This window comes from Rhodamnia argentea, chromosome 2 (assembly GCF_020921035.1).
Source record: "Rhodamnia argentea isolate NSW1041297 chromosome 2, ASM2092103v1, whole genome shotgun sequence".
NCBI classification, from domain to species: domain Eukaryota; kingdom Viridiplantae; phylum Streptophyta; class Magnoliopsida; order Myrtales; family Myrtaceae; genus Rhodamnia; species Rhodamnia argentea.
Window position 1 is genome coordinate 9,776,077 of NC_063151.1, and position 22,496 is coordinate 9,798,572.

The following is a 22,496-nucleotide window of genomic DNA, read 5'->3' on the forward strand; positions in this document are numbered from 1 at the left end:
GACACGGATGGTTCTCGAATTTTGGCACAATGCGCAACACTGTTCTTGAAATTTTAGTTTGTTCAATATAGTTTGTGAATTTTACCTCGATGTGTAATGTCGTCCCTCAATTTTTAATTTGTTCAGTGTGTTCTATGTTCAGTTTTTTATTTGGATTATATACAAATGTTCAAAGTTGTTAATTATATTGAATTAATGAAGGGACAACATTAAACATTTTCAAATAGTTCAAGAACAACATTTAACATTGACCAAAAATTCATGGACCACACATGGAAAAATTAAAAGTTGAGGGACCATATTTTATATTTGACTAAAGTTCGAACAAAAAAAATTTCAAAGATCATATTACACATTTCACCAAACTTCATGAACCATTGTTATCATTGTCCCTTCCTTTAATGCTAATTTTGTCAACCCATCAAGGACGAGTCTTTAAGGGACCACGCGAACCCATGGGCCGATTCAAGGCCCAACAACCGAATTGGGCTCGCTTGGGCCCGTCGTGTCTTTGGGGTACTCCGAGATTGAGAGACGAAATTTCTAATATCCCGACGACCGAACTGATCAACTCCATTGGTGGAACCCTTAATTGTGAGCTAACTGGAGACTCTGAGGAGCGATCAGGGGAGGAGGAGATGGCGGAGTCCGGCACCGCCGCGGCGTGGATTCTCGCGATGCTTGCCGTGTTCTCCCTCGCTCAATCCATTGACGACAAATGCGCCGCTTGCAATGCCGTCGCGGTACTTTTCTGTGGCTCAGTTCAATGGCGAGGATTTACGGATCGTTTCCTAACTTCGTCTTGGTTAACACTGTTGTAATCGGCGAATCTCGCTTCTCACCGAGAAATCGATTTTCCGTTTTCGTTTTAACTTTTGCGAGTTCGAGTAGGTCGTCGATCTAACAACGGTGGCGATGGTTTTTGGCAGGGAGAGCTGGAAATCGGTCTTTCCAATGTGAGTGAGTGCATGATGTTTCCTCTATGGATTCAACTAACTGCAGAGTGTCTGTGTCATAGGTTTGGTTTTTCCTCCTTGTTTTGGTTCTGTCCAGGAAAAACCGAGGAATCATTTGGATATGAGGCATCGCTTGGATTCTAAAGGTCAACGTGAAGGAAAGCTCATCGATTATAAGTAATGCTTATATCTTTTTTTTCTTATTCTTTGTAGGACCATGCAACTTCGCTTATAGAACAATGCCCTTTTATTGTTTATGTTGTTGGGGATGCATTGTGTGATTATATTTTGACTCGGTTTCCTGAACTCATATCTTTCTTTGTTAGATAGGCAAGTCTTGCACCGTGTAATTGTCACGTTTATATCCGGTTTGGCTGATAGTTATGCGCTACCTGTAATAATATCAAACAGGGTCAGCGAGCTGAGAGTCGTCGAGCTTCTGGATGGACTATGTGAAAAGATGCAAGATTATACTCTCGAGAAGGTAATACTCATAAATTTTTTTATGAGTAAAGAGAAATTCACTATGAGGCACCAAGGGGGTGCCTCACTTGGCTCATTCTTACTGCAGTAATACAAGGTGGCAAAACTACTTAGGCCTGCATGGCAACCATTCTGATCCGAAAAAGTGATTTTGATTAAAATTGATTTTTCTAATTCTGTTCCCTAAATGAATTTTAGAGAATTAGAACGTGTTTGGTAAGCGCACAAAATTTCTGTTCCTAATACAGAAACCTGTTTGGTAGCTGCAAAAAAATTTTGTTCCCGAAAATAATGTCTCTTTCCAATTTTTGTCATTTAAGTCAAATAATTACGTAGTTACTTTGTGAAGTTTCATCATATATTTCGAATTAATTGAAGATTAATTCATATTGATTGTCTTATATAATATATTGCAATTGCATATAACGTTTTTTCGTGTTATTTCATCTAATTGTCTTGTCATAACGAGTCATTTTAAGCTTAAAAAAGGAGAGATCATATTGGGTTAGTGTGTGATTTTAGATTAACTCGGCTTCTCCCGGGCCTATATTAAATCATAATGAGGAAATATTAAATTTGATCTTAGTGTGATCGGTGACATGTGTATGTATATATGACAATGGAGTCGCCACTAGTCTTTAAGAAAGGTAAACCGAAAATCTCATCGAATGATCGGGAGCAATTGTTCAATTCTATGCAACCAGAGAAATCTAGGGTCGTAGGACTTGGTTACGCCGGTGATTCCATCGATTCGGCACTGAAGTTGAGTGTGTTTCTAAATGTGCGTGTTTCTAAATGTGCTTCATGCAAATTTTCAATTTATTTTCAAACTTATGAGGTAAGTCAATACTAAGTATTCACCCGGATCGTTTTTGTCTTTTTCCAAATTTTCTAAAACACCGAAAACCTTATCGAATGGTTGGGAAAAACCGTTTGATTTTATGCAACCAGAGAAATCTAGGATCCTAAAACTTGGTTACGTCGGTGATTCCACCGATTCGGCATTGAAGTTGAGTGTGTTTCTAAACGTGCTTTATGCAAATTTCAATTTATTTTCAAACCTATGAGGTAAGTCAATACTAAGTGTTCACCCAGATTGTTTTTGTCTTTTTCCAAATTTTCTAGAACTAGACTAAGTTTACAGTACCTAAATCTAGGGAAATCATAACTAATGAAAACAAGTGCGTAATCAAGGAATCATGTTAATGATATGTCGCATCATAAAACCCTAATGAAACCCTAATGGCTTAAACAAATGTTATTCGAGTTTAATGTCAAAGGAGTTTATGATTTTCCTAAAAAAGAACAAAATCTATGAAATCTAAAGGAATCTAGGCCCAAATTTATGAAAATGAGGTCAAACAGCCTAATCTAAGCTTTTTCTATTTTTAGGGATTTTTTGAAATTTTTCTTATTTTTTAGAATTTTTTTCGATTTTTTTATTATCATATGTATTTTTCTTTGAAAATGAGATCTCATTTTGTTTTAGGTCGAGGGAAAAGTGATGAGAGAACTGAAGATGTGCAACTTCATTATGTATTATGATTCTTAAAAGTGATTCCTTTTTTCGGAACCAACTTTTTTTTTGTTCTTGTTGTTGTTCCATAACTGTTCCTGGGAGCAGAATCAGAATTATATACGTTATCATACATGATTCTCATCCTTTTTTGTTCCAGGGAACATAATCAAAGAACCAGAATCATTGCCATGTAGGCCCTTAAGCTTTTTATTTTCATTGTTACTAAAGTTTAAGCAGTTCTTCCAAAAAGGAACATCCGGGTTTGATATTTCGTATGGTATTTAGCAGTTTGAATAAGTAGATCAGTTCTGCTTTGGCTAACTATTAGAAAGCCGTAGATCCATCCAGTCTATCTCTTCAGATGCAAAATATTCTGTAAGCCTGTCTGGGGTCATCTGAACTGAAGTAGTTCATTGCTCATTTTGCAGAGGGATTCTACCCAACTAGAGTGGGTGAAAGTAGACGACTGGGATCAATTGATGACCAGTATGTATTCTACGTTTGGTATTTAGTGGCTTTATTGTGCAATTTTTTTTTTGTTTGAGTAGCTCACAATTTAAGAATTGATATTTAACAATAACTGAGAAAATCTGTCAAATAGATGATTTACGTCGGTTGGGAACTTATGATCAAGAATTACCCCCAGAGTGAGGGAAAGCATTCTAATGTATATATGAACAGCAGTAGTTTGTCACCTTGTATTAGTACATGCACGTTTTAATTCAGTGCATGCTTGGAAGAAAGAGTTAACGAGTGAAGCCAATGAATCTCTTTATAACAATGTATGATGATTAATAATCCATTTATGAAGACGAGGTTACCCTTTCAAGGTTCTGAAAAGATATATATCATGCCTGATACCTATTTGAATATTTCATTCCGTGGATCTACTTTGTATGTTTAAAGGCAAAGTTTGATCTTATGAATGTTTGGAACGAATTTCTTAGAATTAATAAATTGGCCCATGGCATGTACTCCTGTGGATTGTATTTCCTTCTTCTTGAATCAATCAACAGAAGTATCAAATAAGGATCATATATCTTAAAGTAAAGCAGGGTTATCAACTAATTGGTTACTTGCTCATTTACAAATGCCAATGTTATCAACCGATCATATTATGCATATGCCTATTACAGAAGCTTCTATAACTCATAATCTTACTCAGATTGACAATGATATAGTGGATCGACTGTTGTATTAGTGTGTATTGTGTATAGGTGTTAGTTGTTAGCAAAACAAAAGTTTCTGATAAAGACGAACGATGATGATGACTCTCCTTGAATTGGCCTAGTTATTTACACTAGGATAATCCTTTTCAATAAACTTGGAGGTTCTTTGGATTCTACTGATATTGATTCAAATCATTCTATGTCTTTCTTGAATCTTGATCAATTCTGTATTAGCATGTCATGGTCCCTATGTCTCTCAAATTCTCACAAATCTTTATGATATTGTAGATTAAGTGCTGAATATGAAATGGTCTCTTTCTGTTGTGGTGTTAGACAAACAGGAAGCTAGAGCACATTCCAAAGCTATGTCAACTTATTGTGGAAGGTGAGTAAATCAGGAGGGTCCACTCTGGAAAAAAAAAAAGCGCTAAAGGAAACGAAAAGGAACATAAGTTATAGGAATTCTTTTTCATACTGTTGCATGGTGAACTTCATTTTAATGGCCATCCTGAGTAATCTTTAAGTTTGTAATAGAGTTTATTTTTATCAATTCATGAGCCTAAGATGTTTTAGGTAACATTGCAGGTTACTTGAGGAGACAGAAGATGAGGTGAGATTGCACATGCCACTTATTATCCACTTCTGCGTGTTTTGCAGCATTTTTCACAGGTCATTTAGAAATCCTGTTAACGTATAATGCAGTTGGCAAAACTTATAAGACAAGGTTCTGTGAAAGTTGGAGGTGTAACCAAGGTTCTGTGTCAAGATTTAAGCAAGCACTGCAGCCAGACAAGGTAACCTTTAAGTAATGTCAGTCCCAGGTGGGATCATGTGGATTGTGCTATGTGTAAAACCATAATGTATGTTGATTAGCACTTACAATCATCTAGAAAATAGCTGAAGAAAATTTATTACATCCTCAACTCTGAAGTTAAATCTTTGCTTTCACAAGTCAAATTTTGAATGAAACGCTTGCAAAGATCTCATCTCTACCGTTTATTAGAGAAAGAATCGGTAATTTTTATTCTCAAAGTTTGCCCATGAAGTTCTATAAATTGCTCTCATTACAAAGTCTCTCTTTAAAAGTGATTTTGTTCTGGAAATATTTTTTCCATTCTGGTGGTAGTTATCTCATCCCTTCCATCCCTTCTTTCAACTAAGTTTCTCTTGTCTAACTCATTTATGGAGTGTGTTCTCTATCTACATCCACTTTGCACAAGCATATACAGGTACGCTTATGCACTAGTGAAATGGAAACGTCTCGAGCTTTAAAGAATTCATTTTCTCAAACGGACATGTGATTCGCGTATGGCTATATCTACTTTGGGTGTTAAATAGTTCTTTCTTATGCTAGGCAGCTCAATCCTTGTTTTACTCTGCAGTGGTTTTCATGAAGGGGATGGCCCTGCCGGTGCTGCTAAGGAAGAACTCTGATTCAATATGACGAGGAAAATCTCGTCTTTCAGATTCATGAGAACTGATTCTGTACAACTGAACGACATTTAGAAAGGAAAATGGGATCATAACCAAGGAGCGAGCAGCTCCCAAAATGGGATTGCGAGAATTCTTTCTCCTTTGTAACTCAAATTTTGCTTTCAGTTTCTTGGATTGTGTTTCAACAGCTTCTTTTGAACATTACATGCTGGACTAACTTATAATTCCTGTGGCTTACCAAGAGACATCATCAGTATACTATTGAGGAAACCCCTCTCCGAGCTGCCCCATCATCCCCTGACAAAGCCATTACACAGGCTTCCTAGGCAATGAAATCGGAAGAGGTTCAGCACTATAATATGTTTGAGATATGTATCAACTACCAACGCTTGTTTAGTGCATGATTCATCATTGTCTCTTGGCTGTTCTTGTAGCGATCGGTTGGACCACTCGTGGTCCAACTACAAAAGGGACCCGGTAATAGTATGAACTTTCATGGATTTTAATCTGGAGCGTTTAACATTTTGAGCATTGGGCATCCCAGATCATGCATCCATTAGCCTCATCTGGCAGGTGACACGTCCAAATAGATCGACAGCCAACACGCTAATAATGTAAAAGCGTCGCAATTGGAATATTATACATCGGTTCCCTCCGCAGATTACACATCGGCAAGTCGAATCCAATGATCACTATTGTATCCCAGTTAATCCTGGTAATGCAAGATCTTTATGGACGAGGCGTGCAACCAAGGCAAATGTAATTATAGTCCACTAGGCTGGTGTAATTACTGCGATTGCTGACCACAATACCGAAAGTAAAATGCATCAAATCCATGGGCAATCAGAAGGATCACGAAGAGATACGTTACCAAAAAAATCGAAGACCAGAAAGACAGAGCCATCATGCTTTTCAACTTCCAGCTATTTACAATGCTTGTATGGTGAAGACCCATTGCGGTTCAGGCAAACCACATAAACGGGAGGGAAAAAGAATTCAAATCGTCACAACATAAATAATCACATACGAGCGGTGACTCAAGATGCTGAAGAATTGAATTTGACCCGGAGGGATCATCTCGCTCGTTTCTGAGTGGACTCTCATGTCAGTCACACTAACTGGTGCAAGTTGCAGCGTGTCGTCCGTGGTGAAAGCAGGGAGCATGACCCCCTCAGTAGCTGCTGCAGATCTTCTCGCTTTAGGCAAATTCCTGTTGCTCATGCATTACAATCCAGTGCACCCTTTAGCAAATTCAGACCTTCTGCTGATATGCTCCTTCGGACTCGGGATGGAGGAATCTCAATCCGTGGTGGAGGATCTTCGGAGAAACAAACGATGATGACAGTTAAATTATCGCAACTATTACGCTTTAGTGCCTCCCGGACTAGCTCTCTCGAGCACCTTTCGGGATCATTGTGCAACATCAGTTCTTTCCTTGCTATCGTAACAGCACACTGGCTGCTCATCACATCCCACAGGCCATCACAGCCCATGATTAGGAACTCATCGTCTTCGGTCAAGTCGGTCTCCTGCAACTCCGGCTCTGCGCTGAGAGGACAAGCAGAACCTTTTGGGCCCTTCATGTGCCAATCTCCAAGGGCACGAGCCACAGACAACTGGCCATTGAGGTAGCCATCATAAACGACCCCCCCGAGTTTCTCAATCCTTAACCTTTCAGATGTGCAATTGGGTTTGTGGTCCTTGGACAGCTCAATAGCTCTCCCTCTTTTCCCCAGAACAGCTCGACAATCCCCAGCATTAGCAACAAACATAGTTCTGTAATTAGCAAAATCATGTGACAGGCAGGTCAAAAGACAGGTATCAAAATGCTGCATCTATAAACACAGTTGTTCAAACAAGAGGGATATATACTCAAAGCGAGCTCTAACTCGATCTTTCAAAATGAGATGTCTGGTCACGATCAACTTCAAGAGCTAATGTACAAAGAAAACCACGCAAGAATGTCAACAAGTTACCGTCCAAAAATCAGAGCAGTGAGAGCTGTGGTGCCAGAAGAGATATCCAATGAACTGGCATCAGCAAACTCATAATCGGCTTTCAAAAAGGCACTTTTAATGGCATTCTCCACACTGGCTGGAAAATGCAAATCCTCAACTATGAATCTTAGGATGTTATCCCGAACAAACAGTGCTGCATCGGTACCTCCGTGACCATCAAATACCTGCACGAACACGCCCATATATGAGCTTCTGAAGTTGTCATAAAAGGCAACCATTCCACCATAACAGGGACCACACAAAGTCAGCTGATAAATAATTGCATAGCAGCATTATACATTTTTCAGGTTGAGACAAAGGTCCTTTTCCTTTGCTTGAGCACATTTGGGAGGCAACTAATCATCACCCTTTAAAGTCCATACAAGAAGCTCAAAAGCCTTACCACAAAAGCATTAGACTATGTATCCAGTGCCTAATTAAAGTCAAGCACGCAATAAAACCTATTCTAAAATGTTTGCAACTAAAGTCTACGCCAGAAAGTATAAATCCTAATTTTTGTTTTCACGGAAAATGGCCTAATGTGCTTCCTCCAACCTATCGAAGAAGCATGAATGCAAAAGGTGCAAGGAAAAGATTTTACAGATAACTCACCCCATAAAAAGCTCCAGAATGGGGGCAGCCCACCATTGTCCCACAATGTTCAGCAAGATTATCTATGCAAATGTGTTCATCTTCCATGTATTGTTTAGGCCCTCTTTCAGCACAACTTCCAGAGCGGAACACAGGTACAAATTCTGATCTTTCATCAGGAGACTTACTTCCAAAAATGCCCACATCAGACTCCTTCAAAGGTGCCATAAGCTTGGTTAAAACATATGTTCTAAACTTTGTTGCAAATAAACTTCCTATCTTAAGCAGTATCTGTTGATATAGACACCAACAGTAGGAAACAAAACAAATTAATGACAGGGAAAATTAGTGGCATGGTCAAAACTTTACATGAACTTGTTCTAATTGTCTTACAACTCGATAGTCATGACTAGGGAAAAGAATTTACAGTAAAACTATGATCATGGATCTCAAACCTCATTTGTTCAAGTACCGATATTTAACTTACAAAGTCAGATGCAGCAAGAAACCTTGCAGAGCCCACAGAATGCCGCATTACCGAGAGGTGCCTTGGAGGTTTCCCATTTGCCAACTGTCTCACATTCTCCAAATTCTCATCTTCAGCTGTATCTTCCCTATTGCAACCACTTTCTAATACCGTGAATGGACAAGATAAATCTGCACCAGCAGCCATATTTCCTCCAAAATCATAGATCAAACCAACCCCAGTAGAATTTCTTAACTCACAAGCCCTTGCTTTACAATTCAAACTTCAGATTCCCTTATGTACTTCACGCAAGTGCCCCAATAAATTCCAAAATCCAAAGGAATGAGCCCAAATACCTTCACTGTCAGGCCAAAGCCACCAACCTTACCCTTTAGAAGGAAATACCTTGAATTATCAATCAACTACAGAGAGAACGTCCAGCAAGCAAACCCAAAAGCTTCCAACTTGTTTCCTCCTGCAAACTAACAGTATGTAAAGTCTAAACCACTTCAAATCAGCCCTGAATTCCCTAATTGACATAAATCGAATTCAGAAGTTACCCCTTCCAACAGTAACAAACCCAAATCAGCTCACCGCTCATGAACCCACGAAAACAACCAATTAAACCACCTCTAGCCAATCAGAATTTACCCCCAAAAATCGTCACGTCCACTATTTTTGTTTCCGAACCGGAACAATTACAAACCATCCTCCGCCGCACGACTTCCCAGATCGACCTCCAACCGGCTTCAGCCAACAAAGTGATTCCCTCGGCGAAGCCGCACGAAATGACCTAATCAACCCGAGATTCGATCAACTCCCGAAAATCAATAGCCGAAAACCCGAACTAAAGCACGAAGTTGAGAATTTGCTCACACAAGAACAAAGCCGGGAGAATATCTGATCCCAATACGCGATTGGCGACGACTCCAATGAATCAGCGATCATCAACCATTGGAAGAAACAAAAACAAAAAGAAAACCCTAAGATGCGAGACTTTTCGAAGAGAGAGAGAGAGAGAGAATCGTCTGCCAAATTTAGCAATGGAGAGAGAGAGAGAGAGAAGTGAAATGGACTTTGTTGAGATATGGTTGGCGACCGGCGATTCCAGGTAAAATCGCACGGGGTCGCCTAGCTGTCAGCGGAGGATGGGAAATGGAGCCGGACACGTGGCGCGCCGTGGTTAGCGGATCTGCCGTTCCATGGCAGATAGGAGGGCTCCTCCTCGGCGCTGCAACCGACTCCCAGCCGTTGGATCACGTGAGTGGCGAGTACGTACGGCGAGGATCCGTCCTTTTGTGAACTTGTGTCCCTTCGCGGTCCCGAGAGGGTACGGTCGGTGACGGAAGGTTCGGATGCTTTGTGGGGTCATACGTGTCGACCTGTGAGTGGTGGGAAATTACAATTTTTGCCGCTCGGATAAGTGAGGTGAAGAAACATTATTACCTGGCTCCGGATCCACCGCGAGCTCAGTTGATCCGATCCGCTCACTCACGCGGGTCTCGCATTAGAACTTTGATCCAACGGCGAATATCAACTGGGCTCAACCATAATAGGAACATACGAGCATTGCTCAAAGTGAAGATCCAAAGCAACTCCATGCCTTTTCTCTTTGTATCGATCAATTTCATTTTCACCCGGAATTATCAACTCGTATTTTTTTTCCATTTTATTACCACGTCAAAGAAAATGTGTATTCGATTATAAAAAAAAAACAAAGAGAAAGTGTCGCTAAGAGAACTAGAATAAATGTTTTCGTTAATCTAAAAAGCAAAAAATATTTTTCTAAAGGTAAATTTTTCGAAAAGTGTTTTCATTTATCATAAAATTTGTCTAGAAATAATATATTCTTCGCGACCTTAGTTTGCATACCAAAAGATGACCAAACGGTAGGAACTTACATGTTGGCGGATGAATAATGAGAAAAAAGAATGGAACGTAATAAAAGAGAATCAACAGTCACCAAACACAATTTCTTCAAAGCATAAACTACGGTATAAACGGTCAAAATTCATGTCCTCGAGGGACACAACCGTTCCCAAAATAGAGTAATGAATGAATGAACAAGTGAATGTATAAATAAATCAACTGTAATTTTTTTTTTGCAAGGACGATACAAAAAAGATTTACGAATGTCAATTCGTTCATAAATCTATTGTATGAATGCCAATTTAGTTGTTAGCTTACCAATTTTGTTAATGCAATATTAAAACTTTGTGAGACATTTCAACGTAATCCTTCCAGTTAATTGCCGCCCGTAAATTGCCGATTTGTGGCAATCCGGATAAGACGTCATTTCAATTAAAGTCGTCCATATTAATGTGCCCTATAAAATAGCCGGCAATAACTAGATGCCGCGTCAACATTTTTCGTTTGCAATTAGCGCTAAATTGGTTTTTTGCACAAACGTTTAGAATTACATCGACAAAATTGAAAATTTTAGAGTTGAATTGATATTCATATGACCTTTTAAAGACTTATTTGGTAATTATACAAAAGAAAAATAATTGGCCATTTGCGTAGTGCATTATGTAAAGTGGATGTCCCGAACATTACACAGTAAGGCTGCTTTTGGTAGCTCGAATTTCTAACCAGGATATGATAATATATGAAATTTAGAGATTTTATAACATAATATCCATTATTTGGTGAATCGCGATAATAAAATCGGATATGTTCATAATCTATTCTGTTCATTGTTTCATATTTATGACATATCAATGTAAATGAATCTGAAAATGCACAAACACAAATAATAATATGTCATAATTCACTGTCAAATCTAGTAAGAGAAATAAAATATAACCATTCACCTGTGACTACGAAAAGTTTTGCCTCTCTTACTACTTTGTTAAACTTTAACATGAACCACAAACGTTAACTCTCTTTTTGCTTTCATAGATTTTTGACATGAACTAGAAAGCTAAGAAATAGAAGAAGTTTCAACTCTCTCGCCGTTTTTGTAGAGTTTTGTGGTGAACTATAAAACTACAAATGCGTCATGAAACTTCAACATGAACCAGAAATATAAAGGATAAGGAGATGGGGATGCTAGTTTTTTTAGAAATTTCATTGCCCTCATTCTTCCAAAATTTAAAAAAATTATTTCAAGTTTGAATATGTTCACATAAAATGTGAGTTCTTCTACTTGTTTTTTTTACTTATTATTTAATTTAAACGCCTTATTATTATTTTTATTATTATTATTTCCTTCCATCACTTCTCAATAAAATGATAAACTATTCTGTTACACTTAAAAAATGTAATGATATAGGTACTAGCTATATATATATATGTGTGTGCGTGTGTAAACTATATATTATAAAGTAGAAAGTAATTAAATATATAAATAAAATTAGAATAAATAAAAATGATTTTTTTTATTTTGAGTTTCGTTTTAACATCAGAATTAAGATATAATTTCAATTTAATTATTATTTTATTTTTATTATTTATGAAGTTTGTTACTTAGAACAATAATTTTTATTCCATGAATAGAAGAAATCTTATCTACCTTTATCACACCTCCCCTCATGGAACAATTTTATCAAGGTTATGAGCCTATTTGATTCAGCATTTGGCTAATGGATTTTGAGAAAAAGCAAATACCTTTGGACTAAAAACCTTTTTCAAAATGCAAGTAGTGCTTGGTAAAGTGTATTTGAAAAACACATTGAAAAACAACTTTGACGAAAATGCTGTTTGGTGAAAAATGAACTTTGTACGGTATTTTTAATTTTTGAAAAAAGGCTGCGGTCGGCGTTAGTGGGAGGCGGCGGCGGCGACGATCGGTGGTGGTGAGGGCGATGGCGGCGGGCGATGGTCGGCAGCGATTGGTGGTGGACGGTAGGCGACGGTCGGTGAGCGGCGTGGGCGGCAATAGGCGGCCGTGGTCGGTGGCGGTGGCGACGAGCGGCCATGATCGGTTGTCGTCGGCAATCGGCGACGACAAGTGCCGATTGGTCGTTATCGGCGGTCGGCGATGATGGATGGTAGTCTGCGGCGGTCGACGATGATGGGCGATGGTGGCAATCGGTGGGAGGTCACTGGTGGCGGTGGGCGGTGGCGGCGGGGGTGGCGGCAAGCTAAGGTGGCAAATTTAAAAGAAAAAAAATTAATTGCATTTCGTAAAAGTCTTTTAGCCCAAAGTACCTCTAAAGACTTAGGAAAGCATTTGAAATGCAATTGCATCTCTCCAAAGTGAACCAAAAAATGAATTAAACACCATTTGCATTTGGTCAATGTACTTTAGAGCCCCGATGCTCATTCCTAATCTTGAACCAAATAGGGCCTATATTCCACTTATAACCCACTTTATCCCGCACTCGACAAGAACCAAATACAGGATGGGATAGTTTTATCTTATCCCAACTTTTGTCTTGACTACCAAACCTAACCTAACAGTTCAAAGTAACTAAGAGGATGGAACCTTGATGTTAAAAACAGTCAAATTATTCACATCAAACAAGAAGTTCTTCACTAGTAAGTAGTGTGTTAATATGTCACACGCCTATCCCGGCTTAGGAAGCGCTTAATAATTTTAGGGATAATGCGTTGCAAAATCTAAAACTTGACATGAATGTGCAATTTAGTTTTAAAACTTTCAAAAAGTGCAATTAAGTCCTAAAACTTATCAACTTGGTGAATCAAGTCCTTTTGTTGATTGCAATTTTTCAAAGTTTTAGGACTTGATTGTAATCTTTGTAAGTTTCAAGGTTCGATTGCACCTTCATGACAAGTTTTACGACTTGATTACACTTTTTGAAAATTGTAGGACTCAATTATACTTTTGTGATAAGTTTTAGTACTTATAGTGCACTTATCCCATAATTTTACCATGACTCATAGGAAGCAACCCGCGACTCCCACACTTTCGAAGGCGAATCAAATTCCATCGGCATCCTTAAATTAGGCCGGCGTCAATTGTTTCATCTATGAACATTGCAGAACATAAAGGGAGAGAGAGAGAGAGAGAGAGAGAGAGAGATTCGTAGATCTCACCGGCATGCGGGGACGGGGAATCTATAGGAGGAGCATGTTAGACAGTGATTCTTCGGAAAGGGGCGACAAAGCTCAAGGCGAACAGAACAGGCTCGAATAGTTCGGAGTCCAAAGCTCATCTGAAGAATCTATTCATTCGATCTCCGAATGGGAATGCGGACGCCATAGCATAGATGCTAAACTTTCTCAGTTTGATCCATTCATCACAAGTATTTTTTATAAAAAGGAGTAGCTTCACATGAAACTTATCAGCACAAAAACCATTCTGATTTGATCATTCCAAATCTCAGATGCTGTCTCATCAGCTCATCATACTTTTTTGCACATCAGCTTTGCCCCTCTCGAATATCACCATGATATATGCTTTCGGTGGAAGTCGATACTTAAAAAGATAAAGACAAAGAAAAACCTTGCCTCGCGTGATCCATCATGAATTAGGAAAAGGAATGCGACGGACTAGTTCTCGTAGACTTTGCACTCCTCGTCAGCGGGGTTTTTCTTGCAGAAATCTTCCAACGGGTCTCCGGTGGATCCTGGTATCTCTATGCCTGGCCACTTGATTGCTACTAAATGCGCCAAGTCGACTACCCTTTGGCTGAAAGGTTGAGTAGATGAAATCGCATCATACATTCGAAACAAGAAATGGAAGAAGTAACTTCAAATTTGGAGCCGATCTCCCTTAGTACTTTATAAAATGAGTAAAATGTTCTCACCTGTAGCCCCACTCATTGTCGTACCAGGCGACCACCTTCACCATATCGTCTCCCATGACCATCGTCAGTGAAGAGTCGATAGTTGAAGAGACATCGGAGCATCGGAAATCCACCGATACGAGAGGGTCATCGCACACGGCCAATATGCCCTTCTGCGGCCCTTGGGCTGCCTCTCTGAAGGCTCCATTGACGTCCTCGGCGGTAAGGCCCTTCTTCTCGACATTAATAACAAGGTCAACAACAGAGACATTCGGCGTTGGCACACGGAGGGCGATCCCATTGAGCTTGCCCTTGAGCTGGGGAAGCACGAGAGACACGGCCTTTGCAGCCCCAGTGCTTGTCGGGACAATGTTGAGCGCTGCGGCTCTGGCTCTCCGCAAGTCACGGTGGGAAGCATCCAAGAGCCTCTGAATCATACAGGGTAAATCCAACGATTATACTTAGATTAGAGCAAAACCTTAAGTCCCCCAGTAAGTTCTGACAGCGTGCACATAAAGAGACGATTTCTTAATACTATGTTCAATTACCTGGTCACCTGTATACGAGTGTGTGGTTGTCATTGTGCCCTTCACAATGCCTACAAAAGTGATCATGAGAGTTCAGAAACTAGTCAGAACAACAGTTAAGTCACACATGAGGAGTAACAAGGGTGGTCAAAGTGGAGGAACCTTACCGAACTTTTCGTCCAAGACTTTCACAAAAGGAGCGAGGCAGTTAGTGGTGCAAGAAGCATTGCTGAAATCAGCCAGAAGCTCATGGGTTTAGTCCGTTATGACCAACAGAATCTTAACTTAGTTCTTTCAAAGAGGATTCTAACCTGACTATGTTAGAAACATCATGTGAATAATCTTTCTCGTTCACACCATAGACGTAGGTGGGAATATCAGCGCCTTTTGCTGGTGCGGTGATGATAACTTTCTTGGCACCAGCTTGGATATGTTTTCCAGCACCGGGGCCGTCCACAAAGACTCCAGTTCCCTGTAATTCATATTAGCAAGCCATGTCAAGGACAAGTTCTACAATAAGTTGATCGTTTCACATGGTTAGTTCTGAATTAGTGGGCTCACCTCAATAACAATGTCGATGCCGAGATCAGCCCAGGGGAGCTTGAGAGGGTCCCGGTTAGAGACGACCTTAATGGGCTTCCCATCGACGCTGATGGTCTCGTTGTCCACAATTTTCACATCAGCTTTGAAAGTCCCCAGCATTGAATCATACTTCAGCAAATGTGAAGCCTGTCTTGCAAATAAGCTTACTCGTCAGATAAAAAATGAGGTAATGGGTGTCTCCAATAAAATTATGGAAGCTTACTTATCGCTAATTTTACTCACATTTTTCACACCACCGCTGTCATTAACAACAATGACATCAAGGGGCGAGTTCTTTCTTCCATGCCAGCATCTAAGGAAGTTCCGACCAATGCGACCGAAACCATTGATTGCCACCCTCAGTTTAGCGACTGTTTCTCCCTTAGGTGGAGCTGGTGCTGAAGTCTGTTTTCACCATTGATAGGGATTATGAGTAGGTTTCAGAAAGATTGACTATGCCACAAACAGATGACTGTTAAGAGTCACAAGATGCAGATAAATGTTGAGCTATTTATACTAGGTTGCGTTGCGCCCTTCTCAATGACAGCGACTCAGTCTTTAAATAATTTAGCTGGTCTAGGGGGGAAAATTTTTATTTTTTGCCTCTGCAATTCACATACTCTTAGCTGCCTCTTTGAGACAAATAAATTTCTGCAATTATCTACTTCCTCACTTTTGATCAACTGTCATCAACAGATCATGTAGTTGTGGCTCTCCATACAACACAAGTTCTTTTAGTTATACAGAGTGACAAATGGTACCATATACATTCCCCAAAACCAAATTCCTTGGTCATTATTGCGGGTATCGATTTCTAGCTCAAGTTTGACATCAAGAAGAGTCCTCCTCCTACCCCGTTAGCCTCGAATGACTATATTTTGTCAAGCTTCCTGCCATACTCCATCCACTATTGATTCTCGAGACAGTCTGCTTACCCATTGCTTAAACCTGTATCATCAAACTTTGTGCTATGGTCCAGTGTTCTGGTTAATTACTGGTAATCTTGCAGTCCGAGAATTCCTTGGGAATCAAGCCGGATATGATTATTTGTCAAGTAAAGGACACAAAGATAACTAGTAGTTACTTAAGGAGTACCCTACTATGCAGGAAAATTGTAACATATGCTAATGATCATGCTATTTCCCATGAACGATGACTGGTCACATGACGTCCCCAAAACATCTTTCCTCGAAAAGGTTGGTGTATTTCCATGAAGTTTAACCAACCATCAAAATGAACAATGACCGGTTCGAATGAAACTACCTAAATCCAAAACGTAAACTGCAGAGAAAAGATAAATAGTGATGATCCAATTAATTCTCTGACCTTGGGAGTGAGCTGAGCAGCCACAGCATCGAAGAAGGATCCTTCCCCGGCATTCTTCGCATAAGTCACGCACGACCCAGCACGAAGGCCCGAGAATTCCGCCACCTCAAGCCTCTGAACATAGGCAGAAGAAAACATTCCAAAGAACGGGGGTCATCAGCACTAATGCTGCTGAAACATCGAAACACATCACACAACACTCACCCACAAAAGAAAAGAGAGCATCAGAGAGAGAGAGAGAGAGAGAGAGAGACCTTGGAGAAGCATTGAGTGGGGAAGGAGCGAGAGGAGCACTTGCTGGAGAACTTGGCATTGGTTGGGAGGGTCGAAGGAGCAAGAGCTGCGTGAGTGGCCATGGCTGACTGAAACTAAAGCTCAAGTGACTTGCTTCCTCAGTTTTATTTATACTGCACTAGCTTTGAAAGTTTGTTTTGTTCCTCTTCCTTTCTCATCGGTCAATACATATGTATCTGTGAATTATGGTTGGAAGACAATTAGACGGAAACGAGTGGTGAATATGGTGTTGTGAGGATATATAACGGGATAAGGTTTCTATTGGGGATCTCCAAGGTACTAATGTGAGCCACAGATTGATTTGAACCATTAACATGCACGAGGGCCTACAACATATATGTGCCATTTCGTGGATATTTACTTTTTCGTTCTTCCAAAATGAAAATGGGGCGTGTATAATTCTGGCTTGGAGGTTGATGCAGAGTTGATGGTGCAAATCGTCCGAAAATGATATCCGACTTGCCTTTCCGGAACAGGCAATAGTCAGGAATAATACATCTGATTTCCAAGTATCGGCCTGTGACAGAAGTCTTGCCCAACAGGGCCAACACTCTTAAAACTCTATTTGATAGGTTTGTTCGATAGAAAGTCAGTGTGTCATCACACAGCTAGGATGGGTCGTGGATCATTTGATGACCACAACTTCGCATTGCTTTGCCATTCTAGAGCAAAATATCATACTGACCATCTGCCGATCTGGCATTCGGTACCATTGTCGACAATCGGCTTTCAAGTTGACACCATGTCAACCACACTAATTGCAGTACCCTCTGAGGGCACACGTTATCCGCAATGTAACGGCAGAGCACTTTCAACGAGGGGCTAGATTTATATGTACACAAGAAGGAAAACTGTGATGATATAGTACTCAAAGTCTGCCAAGGTAAGCGGTATTGTGCATAGCCATGCCACATGATGCATTTCCTCGATCGAGATGATCATGTCCAAGAAACTGAGTGCATTGGTCTTTAGAAATGAACATTACAAGATGAACCATTATTCAGTTATATGGAGGCCACCAAGAAGGGAGAGCCCATTATACCAAAACAGAGGGTGACCATGATCGTAGGCCTGGAAGATTTGGGCCATCAAACAACAGCTTCAATTTCATCAGGGGCAGCAGCAATCTCATCTGATGATTCTTCAGTTCGGAGCTGAGAAGATACATCGTCTATGGCTGAATTGAGCTGTGCAATCTTCTCGGCAAGCACCTTCCTCGTTTTCTGGAAATCATCAGATTGTGAGGTAAATCCACATTTCGCAGATGGCCATCTTACTGCTACACTCTCTTCACAGCATTTACATGTAGCAGGTCATAGCAAGCATACATTGGACTTCATATGCAAACATGACAGCAGTCACTTATCAAATTAAACGCAGGTACAAAAACTGATCTACTTGCAACAATCCAGGATCAGAAAATCATTTTCATCATGGCACAGTATGTACTATAAGGTGTTGTCTATTTGAAGATTATAATTAATGTGAAAATTAAGTCAAGGACAGGTCACCTCCAAAGCCTTCTCTTCATCATAGATGAATTTCGGTAATTTCCTCATCAAATCCTTCCTGTCAGTTCCAGCAAGTGCCTTGCTGATCTACCAGGATGAGAAAAGGAATAACTCAATTCAGGGGACAGGGTTTCCACATCTAGATCCGCAAGACTATCACGTGGAATAATGGAGCTGAAAAAGTATTCAACTGAACCGCCATACTAATTGACAATTACATGAACTGCTTGAACTAAACGATCAGAAAATAATTTTGGGAAAGAATATTGAACATCTAATGTTCAATAATTCAAACAAAATCTAACCAAAATGAAGGTGGATTCCTACACAATAGGTAGGGTATTACAAATAATGTCAGTACCTGAGGAGCATATACACAACCAAGGGCACCGACTATAATTCCTCCCAAGACAAAGCCACCAACAAAGGCGCTTGCATTGCTCGGCCTTCCACCATCTCTGCATAAAAACAAGCAAAGAACTAGGATCGGGTACATATGATCACAACTAGGCACTATAGCCATTATGCCACAATTTTATAGAATTATGAAAGTTTCACGAAAGATTATGAACGCAGGGAACGAGTTTAATATTATGAACAGTAATTACTGGTTGTTTGCTGAATCATCTAACATTTCAAGCATAAAACGAAAGAATTTAATATTGAAATGGATATTGTTTGTACATTTAGAATCGTGGAATACGTTTGCTTCCACTGCGCAAATCTTCTGAATCCATCCTTAGCCATATAGATTTAGGGAAACATTTTCCATGCTGATCAGATTTACAAGTTTAGAGTAACTAAACTATGTGTGCACTTCAATGGAAGGAAGCCAGGAACAGAGAAACATGAAAAGGAAATGCTGCAAATACATTTGTCCTGGCTCTCTCTTTCTCTCCTCCCCCGGCCCCTTTTCCCTCAACTTTTTCCTTTCCCTCTTTGTCACCCACAACATTTTACAAATTTGCCAGATCTTGACAAGTATTCAATGTGTCTTTGCTTTGAATATCCATTTCTGCAACATGAGGTCCATACAGGTCTGCGCAGATAATACATCCTAATGCTAAAAAAAGGGGGCAATAAAAGAAGAAAAATTGACTGCCGATTAAGCTTCCAGTCAGAAATTGCATCCAAATTCCAGCACTCAATACTTGGCAGTACCTATACTCAGCACTAACAGCGAGTTGCCTTGAGGAGCGGAGCTGCAGCATTCCAGTTTGATTTGTAGTGAACAACAAGTTAGTACGGCGTACACTCCCCAGGCACTGGACTGATGGCTTGAGCAGACAACCTGGCAGTACATTCCGGAATAAAAAGCATAAGTCCACTTTACTAAATGAAAAGTCGAAGCTGTAAGCACAACGGGCCTTAAATATCCACTGCTGGTCAAACACGATAGAAGAAACAAAGTTATTCTAAAATCTAGTAGTCAGATTATGGCAACATAAACCATAAAATGTCAAATGACATCTTGTCATATCAGAAGCTAAGGAAAGGTGCTTTGGCTATAACTCGTGCATCGTCTCATTCAAATCAAGAAAGGGAGCAACATGCCAATATCTAAATAGAGGATGCACAAAACCACTGCTCAGCAACCGGGCAGATTCATTCCTACATGACAAGATGAACCTTTCTTTTTGTGAGAGACCGTGAGTCATGCTAATGTGGTAGCACAAACCCATCAAGCACTCTTGTTTTCGTGGCAAGTCTTCGCACGTGCATAAAAGACCAGCACCACGCCGCCATCTCCTATGGTATATCTATCAGACGAAAGACTGTAGCACGTAAGACAGCTACTCATCAGAAAACATGCGTCAGGCGACAACACCCGTGAGAAGCCGCGCAATGCTAGTACTTAATGAGATACAAGCAATATATACTAAGGCAGAGGGCCGCAAACACACAATTCTCGAGCTCGCTAAACTCATTGCAGGCTACTTAATGCAACAGTAGAGACCCACGCACACTGTTACAAGCCTTAGTAACACCGATTCCCATGCATTTTTGGCTTTCTCTTCATCTCGCCGCTCACCAAATACATCGTCCCATTCATCTTTTGCTAGGATCGAACACGAATCAAAGCTAACAATTAGTGCAAAACAGCAAGCGGACCCCGAGCTACGAAAGCACCATCGAATGAGAGGACGAAATCAAAGGAGATCGTTACTTGACGAGAGCTGTGCTCGGGGATTTCTCACTGAAGCCAGAGAGCTAGAGACTGCGCTCATCTTTGTGGGCGTGGGCGTCCGGCGTGAAGCGGGAGGGAGAGAGAGTGACGATCGGGAGGGGCGAAGTGCGAGAGCTGCGACGTTTCGATTCGAGAGAGAAATGAGAACGGAAGGAGGAGATAAAAGGGGATGATTCGTTCTGGTGTTCGATTGTACCGATGCCAATTCACTTGGGAGCGACACCGTCGAAGAGACGAAGAGCGGTGAGATCACCTGCTTCGCGCTTAGATGATTAGCATTGGGATTAGGACTTTACCGCCGTCGATTCGGTCCTTGAGCAAGATCAAATGCGAATTGTCGGTTAAATAAGGGCCTGCATGGTAACCATTCTCATTCTTTAATTCTCATCCCGGAACAGTAAAAAATGAGAATGCTGTTTGGTAACGTAAATAATTCTGATTCTGATTCTATTCTCAGAATCGGTTTTGAAGAATCGGAATCGGTTTTAGAGTAAAATCCAGAAGCAAAAAAAAGTTGCTTCCGGAAAAAGAATGACTTTTGAAAATAGCAAACAGAATGAAGTCTCACATCTCTCACTTTTTCCTTATAATTTTTTCGTCATTTTTTCCCCTCTACCTAATAAAAATAAAATAAAATAAAATAAAAATAAAAAAATTTAAAAAAAAAATAACAAAAAATTTAGAAAATCCTAAAAAATAGAAAAAGCTTAGATTATGCTAGTTTGACCTAAATTTCATAAATTTCATAGATTTCACTCTCCTACAAAGAATATTGCAGAGGATGAAGACATCCAACATGCATCTTGGTAATCGTGCGTCACAAGATGTTTCTACGTATTTAGAAAACGCAACATTTAAAGAACTTTAAACATCATGTATTAAAATTTGTATTTCATTCATGACATGCTAAAAAATAATGTATTTTAAATTATTTGAATGTGCATTAAAAATTAGTCTTTAATTTAGGATGAAATTTTATAAATTAACCGCATAGTTATTTGACTTAAATGAAAAAAATAGGGAAAGAATCATTTTTTTGAAACATAAATTTTGTGCGGTTATCAAACACGTTCTGATTCTCTAAAACTCATTCAGAATGAGAATCAAAAAATTCATTTGAACCAGAATCGGTTTTTCCGGATCAGAATGAGAATCAGAGAATGAGAATGGTTACCATGCGGGTCCTAAGCCTGTTGTATTCAATCACCAATAACGGCTTGCCACATAACTCGGAATACGGATTTTGTAAACCAGCATGAGTAAATAGATCATTTCTCACGCCGAAATTGGTTTGGGAACTCTTACTCCGCCTTTAACTTGATCCTTAAGCTTTACATTTTGGGTTTCGACCAACACCAAAAAAAAAAAAAACCTTTACATTTGGTTAATATGATAATTTTGCTACTTGGTTTGAACCAATTTAGCCTTTTTTGTAGTTAATATGACAATCCAATTCCCTCTGTGAAACTCATAACCGCCTCTTGCATTGTGCAAGGCCCACGGGCTCCTGGTTGGATAGTTGCGAGCAGTGACACCATCATCGAGTGCACGGCCTCATTGCCATCAATGGTGTTGTTTCTTATTATTATCCTCGTTATTATTGTTCGTTGATTTGTTGACGTGGCAAGTCAATAGATGTTTGGTTTCACATAGAGTTGGATGGTCGGGTTATTTAAGAAGGTCAGATTAGTTCAAATCAAAGAGTATAAAGATAAATTGAATTTAAATTCAAATTTAAAAATCAAATTGAACATCAAGTA

The 22,496-nt window shown here is 39.8% G+C and overlaps 4 protein-coding genes across 7 annotated transcripts; 1 reads left to right on the plus strand and 3 right to left on the minus strand.

Annotated features, from left to right (window-relative positions):
• Nucleotides 1-527: 527 nt before the first annotated feature.
• LOC115738752 (protein seele) lies at nt 528-5,957 on the plus strand. Of its 2 annotated transcripts, none has more exons than XM_048275094.1 (9): nt 528-761; nt 930-956; nt 1,054-1,133; nt 1,368-1,440; nt 3,387-3,444; nt 4,461-4,512; nt 4,713-4,737; nt 4,830-4,921; nt 5,510-5,957. In XM_048275094.1, the coding sequence occupies exons 1-9, from the start codon at nt 639-641 to the stop codon at nt 5,559-5,561; spliced, it is 582 nt and encodes a 193-aa protein (XP_048131051.1). In that variant the 5' UTR covers nt 528-638; the 3' UTR covers nt 5,562-5,957. The 2 variants fall into 2 exon arrangements, with proteins under 2 accessions (XP_048131051.1, XP_030527334.1); XM_030671474.2 differs by having other exon boundaries at nt 530-743.
• Nucleotides 5,958-6,443: 486 nt separating this feature from the next.
• LOC115738664 (probable protein phosphatase 2C 27) lies at nt 6,444-9,690 on the minus strand. 2 transcript variants are annotated; one of them, XM_048274514.1, is made up of 5 exons: nt 9,492-9,690; nt 8,637-9,408; nt 8,171-8,440; nt 7,538-7,743; nt 6,444-7,337 (listed from the first exon to the last, which is right to left on the minus strand). In XM_048274514.1, exons 2-5 carry the CDS (start codon nt 8,820-8,822, stop codon nt 6,779-6,781), a joined length of 1,221 nt encoding a protein of 406 aa, XP_048130471.1. In that variant the 5' UTR covers nt 8,823-9,408; nt 9,492-9,690; the 3' UTR covers nt 6,444-6,778. The 2 variants fall into 2 exon arrangements, with proteins under 2 accessions (XP_048130471.1, XP_030527214.2); XM_030671354.2 differs by having other exon boundaries at nt 8,171-8,362; nt 8,637-9,686.
• A 4,100-nt stretch (nt 9,691-13,790) lies between these two features.
• LOC115738659 (glyceraldehyde-3-phosphate dehydrogenase GAPB, chloroplastic) lies at nt 13,791-17,219 on the minus strand. Of its 2 annotated transcripts, XR_007197536.1 has the most exons (10): nt 16,998-17,219; nt 16,744-16,857; nt 15,661-15,822; nt 15,397-15,564; nt 15,147-15,307; nt 15,003-15,064; nt 14,857-14,906; nt 14,330-14,736; nt 13,977-14,211; nt 13,791-13,927 (listed from the first exon to the last, which is right to left on the minus strand). XR_007197536.1 is itself a non-coding variant. In XM_030671348.2 (9 exons), exons 1-9 carry the CDS (start codon nt 17,097-17,099, stop codon nt 14,073-14,075), a joined length of 1,365 nt encoding a protein of 454 aa, XP_030527208.1. In that variant the 5' UTR covers nt 17,100-17,219; the 3' UTR covers nt 13,791-14,072. The 2 variants fall into 2 exon arrangements, 1 of the variants encoding a protein (XP_030527208.1); XM_030671348.2 differs by having other exon boundaries at nt 13,791-14,211.
• Nucleotides 17,220-17,874: 655 nt separating this feature from the next.
• On the minus strand, nt 17,875-20,986 carry LOC115738660. Its single transcript, XM_030671349.2, has 5 exons — nt 20,716-20,986; nt 19,710-19,839; nt 18,910-19,006; nt 18,549-18,635; nt 17,875-18,260 (listed from the first exon to the last, which is right to left on the minus strand). The coding sequence occupies exons 1-5, from the start codon at nt 20,774-20,776 to the stop codon at nt 18,126-18,128; spliced, it is 510 nt and encodes a 169-aa protein (XP_030527209.1). The 5' UTR covers nt 20,777-20,986; the 3' UTR covers nt 17,875-18,125.
• Between the last annotated feature and the right edge of the window lie 1,510 nt (nt 20,987-22,496).

What these genes read in the sequence shown, in the direction of transcription:
- LOC115738752 (XM_048275094.1), top strand. Translation starts at nt 639, where the DNA reads ATGGCGGAGTCCGGCACCGCCGCGGCGTGGATTCTCGCGATGCTTGCC. An exon ending in AAGATTATACTCTCGAGAAG is followed by an intron (nt 1,441 to 3,386) that starts GTAATACTCATA and finishes CTCATTTTGCAG; the next exon opens with AGGGATTCTACCCAACTAGA. An exon ending in CTGGGATCAATTGATGACCA is followed by an intron (nt 3,445 to 4,460) that starts GTATGTATTCTA and finishes TTGTGGTGTTAG; the next exon opens with ACAAACAGGAAGCTAGAGCA.
- LOC115738664 (XM_048274514.1), bottom strand. Translation starts at nt 8,822, where the DNA reads ATGGCTGCTGGTGCAGATTTATCTTGTCCATTCACGGTATTAGAAAGT. An exon ending in ATTCTGGAGCTTTTTATGGG is followed by an intron (nt 7,744 to 8,170) that starts GTGAGTTATCTG and finishes GTGTTCGTGCAG; the next exon opens with GTATTTGATGGTCACGGAGG. An exon ending in ACTGCTCTGATTTTTGGACG is followed by an intron (nt 7,338 to 7,537) that starts GTAACTTGTTGA and finishes TGCTAATTACAG; the next exon opens with AACTATGTTTGTTGCTAATG.
- LOC115738659 (XM_030671348.2), bottom strand. Translation starts at nt 17,099, where the DNA reads ATGGCCACTCACGCAGCTCTTGCTCCTTCGACCCTCCCAACCAATGCC. An exon ending in ACAGCGGTGGTGTGAAAAAT is followed by an intron (nt 15,565 to 15,660) that starts GTGAGTAAAATT and finishes TTTGCAAGACAG; the next exon opens with GCTTCACATTTGCTGAAGTA. An exon ending in ACTCGTATACAGGTGACCAG is followed by an intron (nt 14,737 to 14,856) that starts GTAATTGAACAT and finishes TGTATGATTCAG; the next exon opens with AGGCTCTTGGATGCTTCCCA.
- LOC115738660 (XM_030671349.2), bottom strand. Translation starts at nt 20,776, where the DNA reads ATGAGCGCAGTCTCTAGCTCTCTGGCTTCAGTGAGAAATCCCCGAGCA. An exon ending in GTTGTGTATATGCTCCTCAG is followed by an intron (nt 18,636 to 18,909) that starts GTACTGACATTA and finishes TCATCCTGGTAG; the next exon opens with ATCAGCAAGGCACTTGCTGG. An exon ending in ATGAAGAGAAGGCTTTGGAG is followed by an intron (nt 18,261 to 18,548) that starts GTGACCTGTCCT and finishes GATGATTTCCAG; the next exon opens with AAAACGAGGAAGGTGCTTGC.